The 23,479-nt window shown below is 43.6% G+C and overlaps 1 protein-coding gene across 1 annotated transcript; it reads left to right on the top strand.

The window, feature by feature from the left end:
- The first annotated feature begins 1,527 nt into the window (after window positions 1-1,527).
- Window positions 1,528-21,675, top strand: LOC123723694 (uncharacterized). The gene is made up of 6 exons (XM_014195006.3): window positions 1,528-2,133; window positions 2,489-2,619; window positions 5,882-6,067; window positions 15,006-15,167; window positions 15,589-15,703; window positions 18,304-21,675. Exons 1-6 carry the CDS (start codon window positions 1,851-1,853, stop codon window positions 19,350-19,352), a joined length of 1,926 nt encoding a protein of 641 aa, XP_014050481.1. The 5' UTR covers window positions 1,528-1,850; the 3' UTR covers window positions 19,353-21,675.
- The last annotated feature ends 1,804 nt before the right edge of the window (window positions 21,676-23,479 follow it).

Below are 23,479 nucleotides of genomic sequence, written 5' to 3'. Positions count from 1 at the left end.
AACAGAGCAGGTCATCCTGGGCTTCAGCCTTTAGACAGAGTGGTGGGAGACCCCCCTGGTGGAAGTCTGTCAGCAAGTCTGTATTCTCCTTCAGGATCTCATCTAATGCCTAGTGACTGGGTTCATATAAGGTCTTAGACCTGGGTCTAGCCTTCCTCAGTTACCTCAGGGTTACCCCACAAATACAGACAGGGTCAGGGTGGGCTTTCACCACGAGAGGTACCTAGCCTATAACACAGAACACAATCCCAACAACACCCAAAACGATGTCTAGAGGAGGGAGCTCAAAGACTAATCACCTGAGGGTGGTGGCTCCTGCTCCTACCCCCTCTGGTGTCATTGGGTCACAATGTGGGAGGTTGAGCGTTAGGATGGATGGAGACAAGACGTACGCCTGCCCCACTTGGGGGAAGCGCTTTTCTAAGGTGAACTATGTGAAGAGGCACCAGACTGTTCACACCAAGGAGAGGCCCTTCAAGTGTAAGCTGTGTTACAAGAGCTTCTCCTTCCTGAGTGACCTTCAGACAAAGGAATGTCCACAAAAGGGGAAAATTGTATTAGTGTGGCTTGCATTTTGCTGCACCTGCGATAACATTCTTTGAAGTGTCCTGGGGGTAAGAGTTTTCTTTCCCCATTATTACTACGTCCATCAGTTGAGCATCTGGATATGATCACATTCTCACATGATATAGACTTGTTGTTTGGTGTGCTGGCATGGCCAAAACACTGTCATGTTATTGAATTGTAACACTATATTTCCCAGCTGAATGTAGTTTTGCCTACGGCCTATTCATAAAATACACCTTTTTATAACACCTTTAGAACAAGTCAGGTCTGCTGAGAAGACATATCCAGTGTAAAGCATAGCAGGAGAATTTGCGACAAACCTTTACTTGGCGATACTTCCTTAATTCCCAACTTGGAAGACAACCAATGTCTTCTAAACTTCCATGGCTAGTTGCAGGTGGTTCATTGGATTTTAGAAAACAGTTTTTAAATTAAATCAATTTCACAACCCTGAGCAGTCGACAGATGGTGAACTCTCAGAAATTGAACATGACAAAAGTGAAGATGCCAACCAATAATATAATTTCTCTTCAGTAAAGCAGAGGCCAAGGGATTAATAAAAGCAGTGGTAAAAAACAAAATGGCAAGAGTTGTGGAATAGGGATGGAAAGGGACACCTGCATAAGATCCAGGAAAAGGTGAGGGCAGGGAGTTCCTCGGTTCGAGAGGGAAACGTAATCACAAGGCTGGGACTGGGACCCATGAGGCTCAACAGCACTTTGAAATTAGTAGGGAAACATCCAACTGGGAAGTGTGATCACTGCCAGGAGGAAATTGAGACAGTAGAACAAATTAGATTTCAATGCCATCGGTATTGGAGGGAAAGGGACTATTTGTTATTAGGAATAATGGTATTGAAGAGCCAAGTTTAATTGAATTGTTAGGAAACCCTTAAGGTGATATTGTATTTGAATTATGTATTCAATTTCCTTAGGGAGAAGGCCCGGTTTAATTGGATAAAGTTAAATTTGAGACATTCCCTGTCTCTGTTCCACACTTCAGTCCAGTTGGTGGCGGTAAGGCGTCACTAAAAGTTGGTTGCCAACCGCCATTTAAGAACCAGTGACGAATAAGTGTAAACGGAAGTGACCATGAACAACTTCCATGTTAGCGTTTTTATTGTTGTTATTTAGACGTTTATTAACACATTGGAACTCAAAATATGACTCTTAACTGCACATTATAACATAATTATCCCGGGTAGTCTTTAAGTCGCGTTGGAGACGGGACTTGGTTGATATTTTATCAAGGTAACATTAGCTAGCTGCTAATGTTAGCTAACAATGGCTAACTGTATGGTTTTTCACACTCAAATAGCCTCCATCATGGAGGTGCTAGCGAATGCCGCCGTGGTAGAGGTTTGTAAACTTGTAGACGACGACTATGCAGTGTTTCGTTTGGAAATATCTCAAAGCCAGAAAGAAAACAGGGCATTACGGAGGAAACTACAGCTACTGGAACTGAAGGTGGCACGGGAGCGGGCAGAGAGGACAACGCCAGACCGCGTCCTCGCCAGTTTCCCCAGTAGTGTCAAGTCCCTCGACCGATACAGAGGAATGGCAAGAGGTACATTTTGCAGAAGGCCTGTCGCACCGTTCACATCTACACATGTGACTTTAGATGTGTTAAACAGAATTGGGTCTTAGTCAGTTTTTGGATAGAATGCCATTACTTAACTAACTTGCATAAAGACACTATCATATTCTAATCAGATTCTTGATTTACTATGATTTACTAATTGAAAACAATAAGATGCCTGGAACATAATCAATCGATCTGTAAGTAGTATATTAAGAAATTATGTGAAGTGTTACCTTACATTCTTGCCAATTCTAGACCGTGTCAAAACTGTCAATATTGTACAATGTAGTGTTGAGCATTGACGGTACCTAACCATCTCTTTTCCCCCAATCACTCTCAGGTGAAGGAAATCTCACTGGAGGCTACAGGAGCTTTGTGAAGCCAGCGGGACACAATACATGGAGAGATGACCAACCAATCACTGTTGATGACGAGAGTGGAACCGCAACCCAGCATGTTATCATGATAGAGGTTAGATTACAGTACATAAAATGCGCCCAGTATATTTCAGAAAGGCTCCCCTCAGCTATTTATTTGCTTACATACCGGGACGCTACCAGTATCGCGATACTCATTAGTATTTAACTTATTTAGGAAAACAGCCCTAATTTTGGAAACAAACATAATGTCATCCAGGCATATCTATTTATTTTTCTAGCAATAGCAGACAATATTTTACATACAGCAGGTTTTTAAAGGACCAAAGAGTTTAGTGTGCGTGGTGTTTTAATTTTTCCCTTGGGAAAAATATTGCTATACTGGTATCCTCACAGGCCAGTGTTAAGGTAATATACATAGAATTTGTGCATTGTGTAACAAATAAAGTCATTTGAGCACATACAAAATCGCATTCTAAAATGCAGAATTTATATTTGACAATCAAAATGGGAAAGCTGTTTTGACTTTGGCTGTGTTATTTATTGGAAACCGGCGCAATCGTCCAATGGAGAAACCACTCATTTCCTGTTTGCTAAAACTCTACACTGTTAATTTAATGTGTGGAAAAAAAAGCACTGAATAGTGTAGGGAATCATTGTACCATCTAGTTAAAATAACTTTTAAATTACAAAAAATATATAGTTTTTACAGCTGTTTGAAGCTAGTGGACCAAAACCGAAAGGCTCAAGCTCAAGGAGTCTCCATCATGTTACACAGAAATGGGATGTGGGGGAGGGGAGAGATTTTGTTTTGAATGTAGCCTAGTGCTGTTGCAATTCATCTAGCTTCCACATGGGGGAGAGGAATTCATGTGTAGCACCTTTAATTTTGTCACCTATTTTATATTTTGTTTTAGTCTTCAAGGTGATGATATTAAAACCAAACACATAACATTTATTTAACAATCCCTTAAATGGCACGCAGTTGTCAATGGTTTTAGCAGAGCTGGGGGTCTCCTTGCCCCCCAGCAGGTAAATCGAATTCTCTGCACCTTATTTTATTGATAATGACCTAGTTTCAGTCAGTCATTTTAGTCCTATTTTAGTCACTGTAGTTTTATTTAACAGTTCATACAAACCTCTAACATAACTTCCATCATGCACATAATAAACTCAGCAAAAGTAACGTCCTCTCACTGTCAACTGCATTTATTTTCAGCAAACTTAACTTGTGTAAATATTTGTATGAACATAAGATTCAACAACTGAGACATAAACTGAACAAGTTCCAGAGACATGTGACTAACAGAAATTGAATAATGTGACCCTGAACAAAGGGGGATCAAAATCAAAAGTAAGTCAGTATCTGGTGTGGCCACCAGCTGCATTAAGTACTGCAGTGCATCTCTCCCTCATGGACTGCACCAGACTAGCCAGTTCTTGCTGAGAGATGTTACCCATTCTTCTACCAAGGCACCTGCAAGTTCCAGGACATTTCTGGGGGGAATGGACCTAGCCCTCACCCTCCAATCCAACAGGTCCTAGACGTGCTCAATGGGATTGAGATCCGGGCTCTTCGCTGGCCATGGCAGAACACTGACATTCCTGCCTTGCAGGAAATCACACACAGAACGAGCAGTATGGCTGGTGGCATTGTCATGCTGGAGGGTCATGTCAGGATGAGCCTGCAGGAAGGGTACCACATGAGGGAGGAGGCTGTCTTCCCTGTAACGCACAGCGTTGAGATTGCCTGTAATGACAAGTGCAGTCCGATGATGCTGTGAGACACCGCCCCAGACCATGACGGACCCTCCACCTCCAAATCGAACCCGCTCCAGAGTACAGGCCTCGGTGTAACGCTCATTCCTTTGACGATACACGCAAATCCGACCATCACACCTCCTTGCATAAGGCACGTTCACGCAGATAAGCAGGGATCATGGGCATCTTTCTTTTGGTGTTTTTCAGAGTCAGTAGAAAGGCCTCTTTTTAGTGTCCTAAGTTTTCATAACTGTGACCTTAATTGCCTACCGTCTGTAAGCTGTGAGTGTTAACGACCGTTCCACAGGTGTATGTCCATTAATTGTTTATGGTTCATTGAACAAGCATGGGTGTTTAAACCCTTTACAATGAAGATCTGTGAAGTTATTTTGATTTTTACGAATTATCTTTGAAAGACAGGGTCCTGAAAAAGGGACGTTTCTTTTTTTGCTGAGTTTAGCTTCCACTCCCTTAGTCACAGCCATTTTAGTCACGTAAGTCAGTACGTTATTTTCTATTAAATAATGAATATTTAGGCTACCTCTAACTTCCGTCATGTGCACATTCAGATAGCCTTATACAACTACGTATACTATCCCCTTCTATACCTTAGCTGGCAACATTGATATTGTAGCAGATTGTAACCAATGCTAGCCTTAATCAACCATATACTATACAGCCTTGGCTACAGGTTAAACAATTTACAGCTCTGATTTTCTCCCCATCATAACTGTCAAGAGGGTAAATAACAGTGGTTTCCTTAGCTGAGAATTGGAGCTTTCCAGAAATGCCAGAAGTATTACTGTACTCCTAATATTCAACAAATAGCATTTGTTTTTCCCATAGGAAAAAAGCAACCGCAACTCACATTTGCGGACCGTGCGAGACCACATCCAACAGATGAATGAATAACAGTGTACATGGGGAAAATAGAGCTTTTGATGAGATCATAGCCTACATGAAAGTAAGAGAGAGTGTAAACATTATTGTTTCTAGTTGAGGTTAGTTACAAGTGAAGTGTCCAAAGATTGACAAGTGACTGAAGAGGCCGCCTGGGAGCTGTGTGGGAGAGATCAGCTCAATCAGATCGCGCAACTGAAAGATGTCAATACTTATAATGAGAGGATTGCATTAAATATTCTGCTTGCATGCTTATTGCTTATGATTGGACAAAACTGATGAAAAAGAGCTTCATGTCAAATTAAATTAGCCTCATATGGAATTCTCGTGTGGTCACATTTTCGTAAACTAAAATAAAAAGTAATTTGTAATAGTTCAAGTTTTTTTCCAGGGCCTCTTGTCTCGTTATGGCATAGTTTTAGTATTGTCACAGCCCTACTTGCATGTACATCACAGGAGATTGGTGGCACCTTAATTGGGGAGGACGGGCTCATGGTAATGGCTGTAGTGGAATGTTATTGAACACGTGTTTGATGGCATTCCATTTGCTTCATTCCAGCCATTATTATGAGCCGCCCTCCCCTCAGCAGCCTCAACTGATGTACATCGTAATTTATTTGCCATAGGCGAGCTTGTGAGACATCCTTATCGATTTCTACTCATGTACCTGTAATAACCTCCTCTCTTCTTGTCAGTCTGCAGATGCAGAGGCTGCAGGTCCTGGAGGATCGTCTCTGGTCAAGCAGGAGAGGACTGAAGAAGACGACCCGCAACACAGCAGAGACATCCAGACTGGAGCAGCGGCTGGAGTGGCACCCCCTGTAGCTACGGACGACCTCGCCACCACGCCCCAGCCCAGGACCCGACGCAGCATTACGGAGGTCAGTGGAACACCGAAGGCCATCCTCAAGTCAGAGACAGACACCGAGACTTTAACTGTAACACACAGGCTCTTACGCACAGGATCTGACCACAGATCAGACCCAGAGAGACTGGGATTGGGGCCACTGGGCTCTCCTCCTGCTTCAGGCTCAGAGTATTTACCGGTATTTCACCAGAGCCAGGGGACTGTTAATTCCCTTGGAGATGGTGATACGTTAGACACTGGTGGTGATGATCTGTCTTGTTCTTACACTACAGAGACGGAACCTGTCAACATGCCCTTGGGTTTAGAGACCCAGACTGATCTGTCTAAAGGGGACTGGAACCAGTACAGTAGTAGTGTATACTCTGAAGGGTGCCTAGATAAGAAAGGGGAGGGTCTGGTTGTAGATGAAGTGACTGTGAAAGTGGAGGGTGACGTTCCTCTCACATGGAATGCAGATCATCACGTAGGAGACGGACACTCACAAGGCAGAGATTTCTTAGACTACAGGGAAAGCTTCGAGACAAATCCAAATGTTGCAACCCACTCTCCTTTACACATGTTCAGGGATCGTGACCCAGTGTCCACGTCGATGGGGCCTTCCAATTCACAAGGCCACATCCTTTTCGATCAGGTATTGAACTCAAACGACATCGCTAGAGCCCAGGCTCAGGGACAGGGAGCCACATCAGGTAATAGTAAAGAGAAACGGTTCCTCTGCATGTTCTGTAACAAAGGCTTCAGCTGCCCCCAGAAGGTGGAGATCCACCAGAGGGTCCACACAGGGGAGAAGCCCTTCAGCTGTACCCAGTGTCACATGCGCTTTGCGGAGGCTGGCACCCTAAAGAGGCACCAGAGGGTCCACACAGGGGAGAAACCCTTCAGCTGCCCCCAGTGTGAGAAGAGGTTCTCCCACCAGCACCATCTGAAGAGGCACTTGAAGGTCCACACGGGAGAGAGGCCATTCGCCTGTACGCACTGCGAGAAGAGGTTCTCAGAGAGGAGCTACCTCAGGATACACCAGCAGAAAAACCATTCCACTCTATAACATAGTTACTTTCTATTTCATTCGATAGCTTCTGACATTTAGATCAAATCTTGCATTAAAGACAATTCATTTTCATTGTCAGCAGAATGGATCCATAGATGCATTTGGAATAACGAGAGTAACAGATTTCAGTGTTAAATATTCCTGGGTAGAATATTGCATCCAGACATTGTGTGATTATATAAGGCATATATAAGCCTAAGAAGTCTGTTATATTGTGTTTGTACTATGTAGGCTACAGTGCCTTCAAAGTACTCAGACCCCTTTACCTTTTCCACATTTTGTTGCGTTATAGCCTTATTCTAAAATGGATTAAAAAATCCTCAGCAATCTATACACAATACCCCATAACGACAACAGGTTTAGACATTTTTGCAAATGTATTAAAAATAAAGAACAGAAACCTTATTTACATAATTTTTCAGGACCTTTGCTATGAGACTTGAAATTGAGCTCGGGTGCATCGTGTTTCCATTGATCATCCTTGACGGTCCTAGAATTTAATTGGAGTCTACCTGTGGTAAATTCAATTGATTGGACATGATTTGGAAAGGCACACACCTGTCTATGTAAGGTCCCACAGTTGACAGTGTATGTCAGAGCAAAAACCAAGCCACGAGGTCGAAGGAATTGTCCGTAGAGCTCCAAGACTGCATTGTGTCGAGGTACAGATCTGTGGAAGGGTATCAAAAAATGTCTGCAGCGTTGAAGGTTCCCAAGAGCACAGCGGCCTTCATCATTCTTAAATGGAAGAAGTTTGGAACCACCAAGACTCTTCCTAGAGCAATCGGGGAAGTGGGAGGTGACTCAGGGAGATGACCAAGAACCTGATGGTCACTCTGCCAGAGCTCTAGAGTTCCTGTGTGGATATGTGATGAAATCAAGATTGAACTCTTTGGCCTGAATGCCAAGCGTCACATCTGGAGGGAATCTGGCACCATCCCTACGGTGAAGCATGATGGTGGCAGCATCATGCTGTTGGGATGTTTTTCAGCGGCAGGGAGTGGGAGACTAGTAAGGATTGAGGGAAAGATGAACGAAGCAGAGTACAAAGAGATTCTTGATGAAAACCTGCTCCAGGGTGCTCAGGACCTCAGACTGGGGCGAAGGTTCACCATCCTACAGGACAACGACCATAAGCACACAGTCAAGACAAAGCAGGAGTGGCTTCGGGACAAGTCTCAATGTCCTTGAGTGGTCCAGCCAGAGCCCGGACTTGAACCCGATCAAACATCTCTGGAGAGACCTGAAAATAGCTGTGCAGTGACGCTCCCCATCCAACCTGACAGCGCTTGAGGGTCTGCAAAGAATGGGAGAAACTCCCCAAATACAGGTGTGCCAAGCTTGTAGCGTCATACCCAAGAATACTTGGATGTAATTGCTGCCAAAGGTGCTCAGCAAAAATGTTTAAACTATTTTTGCTTTGTCATTATGGGGTATTGTGTGTAGATTGAGGGAAAAATACAATTGAATAAATTTTAGAATAAGGCTGTAACGTAACAAAATGTGGAAAAAGTCAAGGGGTCTGAATACTTTACGAAGGCACTGTATATGATGTTCACAAATGCCTGTTTCATTACCTCCAACAACAAAAAAATTCTCCCTCAGACACTTTTAATGAGAAAGGGAATGCAGTTTATCACAGAGATTTGTAGTTGAGACCTGTATATGTGTGGGTTACATATGGCGTATTTAAAACTTGTTTATGTTTAATAAACAGAAAATGTAACTTTTCATTCTAAGCCCTTGTTCAAACACCCATCACCCACCAAACAAAAAAATGTAATTGTCTTTGGAAGAACGGGGATAGAGTGCCGTCTGAAACCATCAAGTACGCCTCGTCTAAATGTTGCCGATAGTTCAGCAGACTCTGCCACTCTTTCGGCGTGGTGCGGGTGAAGCACGCCTCCGTTTCATGCAGAGGGCGCCAGAGTGCAGTTCTTCCACTCGGGAGAAATGGTATTGCATATTAAGATATGTTAATTACATGCTATTGAAGGTTTCTTCACTACCACACCCACAACGGAAGCACAATCATGCACAGGAGGTTGGTGGCACCTTAATTGGGGAGGCCGGGCTTGTGGTAATGGCTGGAGCGGAATCAAATACATGTGGTTGATGCCATTCCATTTGCTCCGTTCCAGCCTCCTGTTTAATCATGGTCTCGGATCTGCAGGTGGAGGACTTGTGTGAGAGGTCACTTAAGCCTGAATTTGACCCAAAACCAACAAGGAAATTTACTGCAGTGTTGAAAGCGGTTGTATGAAACCCATCGGTACATCAAGCAAAGCGCTTAACCATGTCAGCCTGCTCTTCATTTCTATTCAGTTCAACTCACCAAACCATTTTTCTCATTGAGACTCTCTTTAGTATACATCTCACCCTATTCTGCATGAATACGACAGTGTATTTTAATTAATGAGAATGTTGCCAGAGGGGGATGGCCACCGTTTTACGGGCTCCTGACCAATTGTGCATTTGCATTGTTTAACTTTTTTTGTACGTATCGTTTCCTATGACCGAAAAGAGCTTCTTTACCTCAGAACAGTGATTACTCAGCTCAATCTGGACAAGGATTTTTCTTTAAGGAGTCAGACACGAAGGATATACTGTTCTTCCTGGACCAGGCCAAAATCCCCATCATTCGTAATTAGAGGGGTTCTAGGGGTTGGCGAGCCAGATGCGTGGTGAGACTGCGTCGACGAGTGGATAATCTGCCTTTACTCTACTTGCGAACGTGCAATCACTGTAGAATAAACTGGATGAGCTCCGTTCGAGACTACCATCAACAGGACATTAAAAACTATAATATCCTGTGTTTCACAGAGTCGTAGCTGAACAAGGACATGGATAATATACAGTTAGCTGGATTTTCTGTGCATCGGCAAGACAGAACAGCAGCTTCCGGTAAGATCAGGGGGGTGGTCTGTGTCTCTTTATAAATAAAGAGAATTGCACACTCATATATATGACACACACACATTCCTGCAGTCACCATGCCAATTGCATGCTCCCTCAAAACTTGAGACATGTGGCATTGTGTAACAAAACTGCACATTTTAGTGGCCTTTTGTCCCCAGCACAAAGTGCACCTGTGTAATTATGCTGTTTAATCAGCTTCTTGATATGCCACACCTGTCAGATGGATGGATTGGCAAAGGAGAAATGCTCACTAACAGGGGTTTGTGCACAAAATTTAAGAGAAATAAGCTGTTAAGGTGCGTGCTTAGTCCTCTCTTGTACACCCTGTTCACCCACGACTGCGTGGCCACGCACGACTACAACACGATTGTAGGCCTGATCACAGACGACGATTAAACAGCATATAGCAGTGTTACTCACAATTTTTGGGGTTGAGACAATCATTGAGGGCCGCACAGATCTTTAATTTGTACTTTTTCTAACAATATCAATTGAGAGAAAATTCAGAGCAATAGAGCACATGCAATTGATTTGATGTACAGCACATCACAAATGTATACATACACATATCAAATAGGCTACATCACATGTACAGTGGGGGAAAAAAGTATTTGATCCCCTGCTGATTTTGTACGTTTGCCCACTGACAAAGAAAGGATCAGTCTATAATTTTAATGGTAGGTTTATTTGAACAGTGAGAGACAGAATAAAAATTATCCAGAAAAATGCATGTCAGAAATGTTATAAATTGATTTGCATTTTAATGAGGGAAATAAGTATTTCACCCCCTCTCAATCAGAAAGATTTCTGGCTCCCAGGTGTCTTTTATACAGGTAACGAGCTGAGATTAGGAGCACACTCTTAAAGAGAGTGCTCCTAACTGCATCTTGTTACTTGTAAAAAAGACACCTGTCCACAGAAGCAATCAATCATTCAGATTCCAAACTCTCCACCATGGCCAAGACCAAAGAGCTCTCCAAGGATGTCAGGGACAAGATTGTAGACCTACACAAGGCTGGAATGGGTTACAAGACCATTGCCAAGCAGCTTGGTGAGAAGGTGACAACATTTTGGTGAGATTATTCGCAAATGGAAGAAACACAAAAGAACTGTCAATATCCCTCGGCCTGGGGCTCCATGCAAGATCTCACCTCGTGGAGTTGCAATGATCATGAGAACGGTGAGGAATCAGCCCAGAACTACACGGGAGGATCTTGTCAATGATCTCAAGGCAGCTGGGACCATAGTCACCAAGAAAACAATTGGTAACACACTACGCCGTGAAGGACTGAAATCCTGCAAGGTCCCCCTGCTCAAGAATACATATACATGCCCGTCTGAAGTTTGCCAATGAACATCTGAATGACTCAGAGGACAACTGGTGAAAGTGTTGTGGTCAGATGAGACCAAAATGGAGCTCTTTGACATCAACTCAACTCGCCGTGTTTGGAGGAGGAGGAATGCTGCCTATGACCCCAAGAACACCATCTCCACCGTCAAACATGGAGGTGGAAACATTATGCTTTGGGGGTGTTTTTCTGCTAAGGGGACAGGACAACTTCACCGCATCAAAGGGACGATGGACGGGGCCATGTACCGTCAAATCTTGGGTGAGAACCTCCTCTCTGTCAGGGCATTAAATGGGTCGTGGATGGGTATTCCAGCATGACAATGACCCAAAACACACAGCCAAGGCAACAAAGGAGTGGCTCAAGAAGAACACATTAAGGTCCTGGAGTGGTCTAGCCAGTCTCCAGACCATAATCCCATAGAAAATCTGTGGAGGGAGCTGAAGGTTTGAGTTGCCAAACGTCAGCCTCGAAACCTTAATGACTTGGAGAAGATCTGCAAAGAGGAGTGGGACAAAATCCCTCCTGAGATGTGTGCAAACCTGCTGGCCAACTACAAGAAACGTCTGACTTCTGTGATTGCCAACAAGAGTTTTGCCACCAAGTACTAAGTCATGTTTTACGGAGGGGTGAAATACTTATTTCCCCCATTAAAATGCAAATAATTTTATGTTTTTCTGGATTTTTTTGTTGTTATTCTGTCTCTCACTGTTCAAATAAACCTACTATTAAAATTATAGACTGATCATTTCTTTGTAAGTGGGCAAATGTACAAAATCAGCAGGGGATCAAATACTTTTTCCCCCCACTGTATATGACCCATCTTAAGGGTTACCTCAGTAGTTGGATGAGTGAAAATGTCCCTTCTGCTCCTTGACTGAATTCATTCTGAATGTATAGTCTGTTGTTGCTATCCTTGTGAGGCAATCCAGGTGTGCATTGGTCAGTCTGTTTCTCTGTGTTTGTTTCACAATGTTCTATGTTGAAAATGTTGCTTCACATGAATAAGTGCTGACAAAAAATGTCACCTTTTGCACACACTGCTTCAGAAGTGGATACTCTGTCTGACACAAGGCTCCAGAAATGGGTAACACCTGATCTTAGTTCACCTTGCAATGTGTCATTTGCCTGCAGCTCCACCATCTCACTCTCTATTCCAGCACGGTCAGGACAGAGGGCTGTGATGACTGGGGTCAGAGATAACACTGGCACATGAAAGGGGTTCTCAATGAAGTTGAAAAACTCCATGATATCCTCGAATCCTGGCTCAAACTCCAACTTCAGCTCTTCCAACACACGCACAAATGCATCATAGCTAAAATGTTGCACTATGTCTGGGTAGGATGTGGTGACTGCTGCTCTGAGTTTTGGGAAATGAACAAACTGTCAGGTATGAACAGTGTGGTGATTTTATTTTGAAACGCTGTGACCACACACAGCATCTTGCCAGAAGTTGTAGCTTTCGCTTGGAGCTGGGGATTCACAGTGTTCAGGTGGCAGGTGATGTCAGTTAAAAAAAGGCAGCTTTAATATCCACTGTGGATCATCCATCTCTGGCTCCTCTCTCTCCTTCACAGATTTGAGGGAAGAGAGAGAGAAATCTTTCCAAAACTCTGCCACGAGACAGCCATCTCGCCTCGCTGTGAAATATCAAGTCGCCTTATTCTGTCTGGTATTCCTCCAGCAACTCGTGGAATTGCCGGAGCTTCAGTGCCCTCGCAATAATAATGTTCACCATGCGCACGACTTGCTGCATCACATTCTGTAAGTCAGTCTTTGAGTTTAGCCACGAGTGCTTCACGATGAATGATACAATGAAACGTAACAAATTCGGGAATATCCTCTCTTTCTCATCAGGCCTATGAGTCCCTTCTCCTTCCCTCGCATGTTTGGGGTGCCGTCATTGCACACAAATGTCAGATTTGACCAGTAATATTATCAAAAAATGTAACGAGGGCTTTCAGAATATCCTCTCCTCGTTTGTCCCAGAAGGGGCAGTAAACATGAAAGTTCCTCTCTGAACGACTCGTTTTGAGGGAAGCGGACCCACAATTGGGCAATGGGCTTTCGTCAAGCGCAATACTAAAACACGACGCCACTGATATGTCAGTAATCAGTTGCATACCGACGTCTTCTATGCGTCTTGTTATGGTCGAGTATGAGAGTTGCAGTCCCTTAATTTGCTTTAAAATAGCTCCCTTGTTTGTGAAATCGGCATACAATATTTCGGCTGAGGCCAAAAAACATTTTGACAATCTCCGCCGCCTTGTTTCTCCAAGCAATCGCATATGTTTTCTCTGCAACAGTGCTAGATCTGTCGATCATTTGCTGTTGTGCTATTTTGTTGTTTCTGAGGTTGCTTTGTGGTGGATCTGTTTTGTCAAAGTGGGCATGGTGTGACTGGAAATGTCGCTCTAAAATTGCTCATTTAAAACAATTGACTGCCTTCTGGCAAAGAAGACAAAGTGAGCTAGTTCCATCATGCAGTACAAAAAAATACTTGTCTGTCCATTTCTCTTGGAACTTTGTTTTTCTTGAATCGACCGTATCCTTCTCTAAGCCAACGGAGCCACGTTAGCTAGCTGCATTTCCCCGCCGCCATCTTCCCGATTTTCCTGGTTCTCCAGTGGTTGTTCATTAAATAGCTGTCACATTCTCCAGCTCTTCCTCCTCATTTTCAATAGATTTAAGTTTCTTTTTTACAATAAATCGATCCATGTCAACCAGACTGCAAAATTAGCTAGAACAAACTGTCAGTTGCTGTAGCTGAGCAGTTGCCTTCTATTTCGGCCTTTCTGTTCAACAGCTGCGCTATACTCCCATCTATCTGCAGTCCAGGGAACACTATATATATATATATATTCACTGAAGTGATTCAGGCCTGCACTAAACACATTGAATTGAAATTGTATCAATGTTATGTATTATGAATGGAAAATAGGAAAATCACCGCAAGCTGCAAATTAAGGGGCCTGTGGACCACGAAATGAGTACCACGCCTATAGGGAGGTGGTCAGAGACCTGACAGTGTGGTGCCAGGAAAACAACTTCTCCCTCAATGTGAGCAAGACAAAGGAGCTGATCGTGGACAACAGGAAAAGGAGAGCCGAGCACACCCCCATTCATATTGACAGGGCTGTAGTGGAGAAGGTTGAAAGCTTGAAGTTCCTTGGTGTCCACATCACTAAGGACCTATATCATGGTCCAAACACACTAATACAGTTGTGAGGAAGGCACGTCAACACCTATTTCCCCTCAGGAGACTGAAAAGATTTTGAATGGGTCCTCAAAAAGTTATGCAGCTGCACCATCGAGCGCATCCTGACTGGTTGCATCACCACTTGGTATGGCAACTGCTCGGCATCAGACCGCAAGGTGCTACAGATGGTAGTGCGTACAGCCCAGTACATCACTGGGGGCAAGCTCCCTGCCATTCAGGACCTCTATACCAGGCGGTGTCAGAGGAAGGCCACCCAATTCAGACGGTTCTCTCTGCTATCTCACGACAAGTGATACAGGAGAGCCGAGTCTGGGACCAAAAGGCTACCCAGACTATTTTCATTGAATCCCTTGTTTTATTCTTATTTTTTCACTGACTTGTTCAACTGTATGTCTGTGTAATCTGTCTCTTCCAGGAGGAGGGTCCAGAGGTGCTGCTGGTGAAGGAGGAGGGGTGTGAGGAGGGTCTGGGGAACCCTGAGGGGACCATGGTCATGGAGGACAACCAGACTACACCTCCTCCTGAACCCACAGAGGAACCAACTGAGCAGCACAGGACCACACACAGTCTCACTGAGGTGAGCCCACTGTAAACTACTGTTTGAATGGTACTAGGTCAGTGTCTCAGGAGTGTTGATCTAAGATCAGTTTGCCTTGTAGATCATAATTAATAAGATTATATGGACAGATCCTCTATTCAACTAGGCAAGTCAGTTAAGAACAAATTCTTATTTACAATGACGGCCTACCCCGGCCCAACCCGGACGACCCTGGGCCAATTATGCGCCGCCCTCCCGATCACAGCCGGTTGTGATACAGCCCAGGATCGAACCAGGGTCTGTAGTGATGCCTCTAGCACGGCGATGCAGTGCCTAAGACCATTGCGCCACCCTAGATTGTCTCATAGTATGAGTGTCACTGCCCTGGTCTTGACATGCCTTTGAAAGATCAAATTCCAACCCAAATAGTGTCAACTAAACCCATCCTTATTTTTTGCAGTCAGTAGACAACATGGAGGATGGGAAGCCTGATCTGCTGCTGGTGAAAGAGGAGACAATAGAAGACGGACCAGAGAGTATTGATCTGCTAAGTGGACTAAAGATGGGGGAGCAAGGTAAGGGCGACATACCTTTGTATATATAGTGTATGTGGACAGCCCTTCAAATTTGTGGATTTGGCTATTTCAACCACACCCGTTGCTGACTAGTGTATAAAATTGAGCACACAGGTATGCAATCGCCATATACATATATTGGCAGTAGAACGGCCTTACTGAAGAGCTCAGTGACTTTCAAAGTGGCACAGTCATAGGATGCCACCTTTCCAACAAGTCAGTTCGTCCGTCCTCAGTTGCCACACTCACTACCAAGTTCCAAACTGCCTCTGGAAGCAACGTCAGCACAAGAACTGTTCGTCGCTTCATGAAATGGGTTTCCTTGGCCGAGAAGCCGCACACAAGCCTATGATCAACAGGCGCAATGCCAAGCGTCGGCTGGAGTGGTGTAAAGCTCGCCACCATTGGACTATGCATAGTGCCAAGTGTAACGTTTGGTGGAGGAGTAATAATGGTCTGGGGGTGTTTTTCATGGTCTGGGCTAGGCCTATTAGTTCCAGAGAAGAGAAATCTTAACGCTACAGTATACAATGAATGACATGCTAAACAATTCTGAGCTTCCAACGTTGTGACAACAGTTTGGGGAAGGTCCTTTCCTGTTTCAGCATGACAATGCCCCGTGCACAAAGTGAGGTTCATACAGAAATGGTTTCTCGATCGGTGTGGAAGAACATGACTGGCCTGCACATACAGTTGAAGTCGGAAGTTTACGTAGGTTGGAGTCAAACTAGTTTTTAAACCATTCCACAAATTTCTTGTTAACAAACTATAGTTTTGGCAAGTCGGTTAGGACATCTACTTTGTGCATGACACAAGTACATTTTCCAACAATTGTTTACAGACAAATTATTTCACTTATAATTCAATGTATCACAATTCCAGTGGGTCAGAAGTTTACATACACTAAGTTGACTGTGCCTTTAAACGGCTTGGAAAATTCCATAAAATGTTGTCATGGCTTTAGAAGCTTCTGATTTTAAGTCAGTTGGAGGTGTACCTGTGGATGTATTTCAAGGCCTACCTTCAAACTCAGTGCCTCTTTGCTTGACATCATGGGAACATCAAAAGAAATCAGCCAAGACCTCAGAAAAAAATTGTAGACCTCTACAAGTCTGGTTTATCCTTGGGAGCAATTTCCAAACGCCTGAAGGTACCATGTTCATCTGTACAAACAATAGTACGCAAGTATAAACACCATGGGGCCACGCAGCTGTCAGAACGCGTCTCCTTCCTGAGCTGTATGCCTCCTAGAGATGAATGTACTTTGGTGCGAAAAGTATAAATACTCCCAGAACAACAGCAAAGACCATGTGAAGATGCTGGAGGAAACAGGTACAAAAGTATCTATATCCCACAGTAAAACGAGTCCTATATCGACATAACCTGAAAGGCCGCTCAGCAAGGAAGAAGCCACTGCTCCAAAACCGCCATAAAAAAGCCAGACTACGGTTTGCAACTGCACATGGGGACAAAGATCATACTTTTTGGAGAAATGTCCTCTGATCTGATGAAACAAAAATAGAACTGTTTGGTTATAATGACCATCGTTATGTTTGGAGGAAAAAGGGGGAGGCTTGCAAGCCGAAGAACACCATCCCAACCGTGAAGCACGGGGGTGGCAGCATCATGTTGTGGGGGTGCTTTGCTGCAGGAGGGACTGGTGCACTTCACAAAATAGATGGCATCATGAGGGAGGAAAATTGTGGATATATTGAAGCAAGATCTCAAGACATCAGTCAGGAAGTTAAAGCTTGGTCGCAAATGGGTCTTCCAGAAGAACAATGACCCCAAGCATACGTCCAAAGTTGTGGCAAAATGACTTAAGGACAACAAAGTCAAGGTATTGGAGTGGCCATCACAAAGCCCTGACCTCAATCCTGTAGAAAATTTGTGGGCAGAACTGAAAAAGTGTGTGTGAGCAAGGAGGCCTACAAACCTGACTCAGTTACACCAGCTCTGTCAGGAGGAATGGGCCAAAATTCACCCAACTTATTGTTGGAAGCTTGTGGAAGGTTATCCTAAACGTTTGACCCAAGTTAAACAATGTAAAGGCAATGCTACCAAATACTAATTGAGTGTAGGTAAACTTCTGACCCACTGGGAATGTGATGAAAGAAATACAAGCTGAAATATCATTCTCTCTACTATTATTCTGATATTTCACATTCTTAAAATAAACTAGTGATCCTAACTGACCAAAGACAGGGTATTTTTACTAGGATTAAATGTTTGGAGTTGTGAAAAACTGAGTTTAATTGAATTTGGCTAAGGTGTATGTAAACTTCCGACTTCAACTGTACAGTGTAGCCCTGACCTCAACCCCATTGAACACCTTTGGGATGAATTGGAACGCCGACTGCAAGCCAGGCCTAATCGCCCAACATTGGCAGCCCCACCTGCATAGATATACTTCAATGGGAATAGTGATGCACCTTGCTATTATTCATTCTTAAAATGTAATTAATACAACTTATGCTTACATAAAAAAAAAAACACATTATAAATGTATGAACTTGACCAGGTAATTGACAAAAAAAACGAAATATATAGCGTTTTCTCTGCCATGTTTGTAAAGTCTATTTTCTACCCTTTTCATGCAGGTGGTTGGCTGGAGGCTAACAGAGGAGACTGGGAGGCCAGCTTGGATTCCCAGACCCAGATGGGCGCAGCCAAGGGCCCAGGGGACAACATCAACGAGCAAGCCAGGACCAGAAGTGACATAGTGGAGGTCAGTGGATGGGACAGTGTCCTCAACTCTGGGCTGTGGAACAACACTGTTAACCTCAACCAGAAACCGACAGTGGAACACAAAACAACATCCGAACTTAGTCTCCAAGACAACAGACTGGCTGAGACTAGTGTAAGGCGTAGATTTGGTCTGCGGGGACGAGGTGGTGTCTGTATGCAGCGAGAGCGAACAGATACAGACTTGGCTAGCAATGCTCCGTCCTGCTCCTATAGTTGTGATTCAGAGAGACTGATGGCGCCTCAGGTTAACCCTCCAACAGGTGCTGCCTTCAGCCTGCCTTCTATAGGATCTATCAACTGGAACATGGACCCTGTGACAACACAGACACTCCCTGGCCTTCATCCTCCTCAAACTCTCCTAATGTTAAACCAGACCTCAGACAATGCCAGTGCCTCAACACTAAATGGCTATACAAGCTCATTGACAAATGAAAGTAGTAGAGACGCAATCAGTAAAGGTGACATCGCCATAGAGAAGCGCTTCCCGTGTTCGTTCTGTGGGAAACTCTTCAGTTTCTTCAAACAGCTGGAGATCCACCAGAGGGTGCACACGGGGGAGAAACAATTTGGCTGCCACCTGTGCCGAGCCAGTTTTTCGCACTCTTTCAGCCTGAAGAGACACCAGAGAGTCCACACAGGGGAGAAACCATTTAGCTGTACCCAGTGTCACATGCGCTTCGCCCAGGCTGGTGACCTGAAGAGGCACCAGAGGGTCCACACAGGAGAGAAACCCTACAGCTGCCTCCAGTGTGAGAAGAGGTTCACCCGCCAGGACCAGCTGAAGATGCACCTGAAGGTCCACATGGGAGAAAGGCCGTTCGCCTGTACGCACTGCGGGAAGAGGTTCTCAGAGAGGAGCTACCTCAGGATACACCAGCAGAAAAACCATCCCACTCTATAATGTGGAAAGTAACCATTCCACTTTAACTTCTGATGTTTAGATCAAGTCATGCATTAAAGACAGATTCATTTTCATTGTTGTCAGCAGAAAAGAGCGTGTAGGATCATGTGTGTAGGATCATGATTAAATAAACAATTTCTCAGCAATCTACACACAATACCCTATAATGACAAATCGAAAGTATTTTTTAATTTTTGCACAGTTATTAAAAAGAAAAAACATACCTTATGTAAATAAGTATTTAGACCATTTGCTTTAAAATTTGAGCTCAGGTGCATCCTGTTTCCATTGATACAACTTGATTGGTGTCCACCTGTGGTAAATTCAATTGATTTGGAAAGGCACACACCTGTCTATATAAAAGGTCCCACAGTTGACAGTGCATGTCAGATCAAAAACCATGCCATGAGGTCGAAGGAATTGTCTGTAGAGCACTGAGACAGGATTGTGTCAAGGCACAGATCTGGGGAATGGTACCAAAAACATCCTGCAATATTGAAGGTCTCCAAGAACACAGTGGCCTCCATCATTCTTATATGGAAGAAGTTTGGAACCACCAAGACTCTTCCTTGAGCTGGCCAAACTGAGCATTCGGGGGAAAAGGGCCTTGGTCAGAGAGGTGACCAAGAACCCGATGGTCACTGACAGAGCTCCAGAGTTCCTCTGTGGAGATGGGAGAACCTTCCAGAAGGACAACCATCTCTGCAGCACTCCACCAATCAGGCCTTTATGGTAGAGTGGCCAGACTGAAGCACATGACAGCCAACTTGTAGTTTGCCAAAAGTCACTTAAAGACTTTCAGACCATATGAAACTAAGATTGAACTCTTTGGCCTGAATGCCAAGCGTCACATCTGGAGGAAACCTGGCACCATCCCTACGGTGAAGCATGGTGGTGGCAGCATCATGCTGTGGGGTTGTTTTTCAGCGGCAGGGACCGGATGACTTGTCAGGATCGAGGCAAAGATGAACGGAGCAAAGTACAGAGAGATCCTTGATGCTCCAGAGCACTCAGGACCTCAGACTGAGTGAAGGTTCACTTTCCAACAGAACAACGACCCTAAGCACACAGTCAAGACAATGCAGGAGTGACTTTGGGACAAGTCTCTGAATGTCCTTAAGTGGCCCTGCCAGAGCCCGCACTTGAACCCGATCAAACATCTCTGGAGAGACCTGAAAATAGATGTGCAGCAACGCTCCCCCATCCAACCTGACAACGCTTGAGAGGATCTGCAGAGAAGAATGGGAGAAACTCTCCAAATACAGGTGTGCCAAGCTTGTAGCATCTTACCCATGAAGACTCGAGGCTGTAATCACTGCCAAAGGTGCTTCAACAAAGTACTGAGTAAAGGGTCTGAATACTTATGTAAACGTCATATTTCAGTTTATATTTAATAAATTACCAAAAATGTCAACCTGTTTTTGCTTTGTCATGAGGTAGCGTGTAGATTGAGAATCATTTTTTTTATTTTAGACTAAGGCTGTAACAAAATGTGGAAAAGTCGAGGGGTCTGAATACTTTCTGAATGCACTGTACGCACAAAGTAGGTCACATGGGGGAGAGGTGCTGAAGAGTGGCTTCCATCTGGCCACTACCATAAAGGCCTGATTGGTGGATGTCAGTATATACACCAAAAAAGTAGGTCACATCGGGGAGAGGTGTTGCTTTGTATTTTTTTAAACCAGGTTTGCTGTTCACTGGCACTATATGAGATGGGAGTTCCATGCAATCGTGGCTCTGTGCAATGCTGTGCGTTTCCTTGAATATGTTCTGAACCTGGGGACTGTGAAAAGACCCCTGGTGGCGTAAGTGTAAGTTGACAATGCAAGCAATTAGGAATTTCCAACACATTCATGTTTTTTTTATAAAAACAAGAAGCGATGAAGTCAGTCTTTCCTCAACTCTTAGACAAGAGAGACTGGCTTATTGATATTAGCCCTCTGATTACAAACAGCAAAACATGCTGCTCTGTTCTGGGCCAGCTGTAGCTTAACTAAGTCCTTTGCAGCACTTGACCATATGCTGGACAATAATCAAGATAAGAGATCATATTCTAGAGCCTTCATGACTTGCTTTGTGGAGTGTGGTGTCAAAAAAGCTAAGCATCTCTTTATCATGGACAGACCTCTCCCCATCTTTACAACCATGATGCTGGTGTTTTATAAATGAGGAAACCAGAGTGCAATCGAATGTTGAACCTTTTCGAAAGTATTCTATCAAAGTGAGGGTACCAGATTCACAGAAAAGGTAAAGTGTTACCATAGTGAGAAGTTATTGTACTTGTCACATGCATCTGTGGTGCAATAAAAGTACTGTACTTCAACTTATGTGAGTATTACCTTTTTGTTGAGGTTAAATACAAAATTGACTCTGTGCTGAATGACATGGTTATTTTTGTATCATTGGAGGGACTGATTTAGAGATGGGCACTGTTATTAAAATATCCATGGACATTAGTATTGAATTACTTGGGAGAGTATTCATTTGAGAGAAACATATAGGCCTATTTTAACAACTAAGGCTTTTGTCTCAAATTAAATACAATTATCTGTGTGACATTTCTACAAGCATAGACCATTACATAAAAATGTTAATACAATTTTATTACAGTTTTTATGAGTGCACCCCATAAAAAAGAGGCACAGGTAACCTACACACATTTCACAGGTGTAGCTTTTTCTTATTGTTGTCAATCAAAATGGCGCTACATTCAGAGGCTCCATGCATAGCAAGTGAAATGGGAGATTTCTAATCAATGCAAAATGCAATTGAGGAATTTAATTGTCTAAATGATAAGGAGTAGTCTACAACGATCAACCAACAGGTAGGCTGTTGTTTCATATTAATGGGGTTGTTGTAGCCAAGTATTGGGAGCAAAGCAAAATAGCCTCAATTAGCCTTGCTACTTTTGCTTGCTAGCTAGCTGGCTACTGTAGCTAACTAGCTTCTTTACAACGATTAAATGCAGTTAAGACAGGCACTACCAGATGGTATGATAGATATGTAAGGCAGCAGCAAGTTTGTCTAACTAGCGCAAGTCGGTTTGGCTACTTTCTCGCTCTCCCTCCGTGCCACATATTGACTGTCACACACACACCGGCTCCTGCTCCTCTCTCGCCCCTCCCCACCCTTCTGACGAAACAAGCAGAGCACAGCGCACCCGTGAGCATGTCTCCATTGAAATAAAAATAAAAAGGTTTTCTTTAAAACACATGTAGTTCGACTGTCCGGACATCATTCGAATAGTTAAATCATTACAAGTGCTCAGCATACGTGGGAACTCCTTCAAGACTGTTGGAAAAGCATTCCAGGTGAAGCTGGTTGAGAGAATGCCAAGAGTGTGCAAAGCTGTCAAGGCAAAGGGTGGCTACTTTGAAGAATCTGAAATATAAAATATATTTTGATTTGTTTCACACTTTTTGGTTACTACATGATTAAACTATTTCATAGTTTATGTCTTAACTATTATTCTACAATGTAGAACATTTTTACAATAAATTAAGAAAAACCCTGGAATGAGTAGGTATGTCCAAGCTTTTGACTGGTACTGTACTTGTGTAAATACCTGTTTATAGAGACAGTAAATCTACACTAGAATAAGGACAGTTTAATATTTATCTTACAGGCTCTAGTTTTGTCACACATGGACTACTGTTCAGTCGTGTGGTCAGGTGCCACAAAGAGAGAAAATTGCAATTGGCTCAGAACAGGGCAGCATGGCTGGCCATTGGATGTACACAGAGAGCAAACAATAATAATATGCATATCAATCTATCCTGGCTCAAAGTGGAGGAGATATTGACTTTATCACTACTTGTAATTGTGAGAGATACTGACATGTTGAAAGTACCAAGCTGTCTGTTTAAACAACAAGCACACAGCTCAGACACCCATGCATACCCCACAAGACATGCCAGAGTTCTCTTCACAGTTCCCAAGTCCAGAACAGACTATGGGAGACGCACAGTACTACACAGAGCCATGACTACATGGAACTCTATTCCATATCAGGTAACTGATACAAGCAGTAGAAACAGATTTTAAAAAATCCACCTTATGGAACAATGGGGACTGTGAAGCAACACAAACATAGGCACAGACATATGCATACACACACATGATAACAT

Source organism: Salmo salar, chromosome 04 (genome assembly GCF_965601325.2).
Source record: "Salmo salar chromosome 04, fSalSal1, whole genome shotgun sequence".
Lineage (NCBI taxonomy): Eukaryota > Metazoa > Chordata > Actinopteri > Salmoniformes > Salmonidae > Salmo > Salmo salar.
The sequence above is the reverse complement of the archived record's forward strand: the minus strand, read 5'-3'. Positions and strand labels throughout refer to the sequence as shown.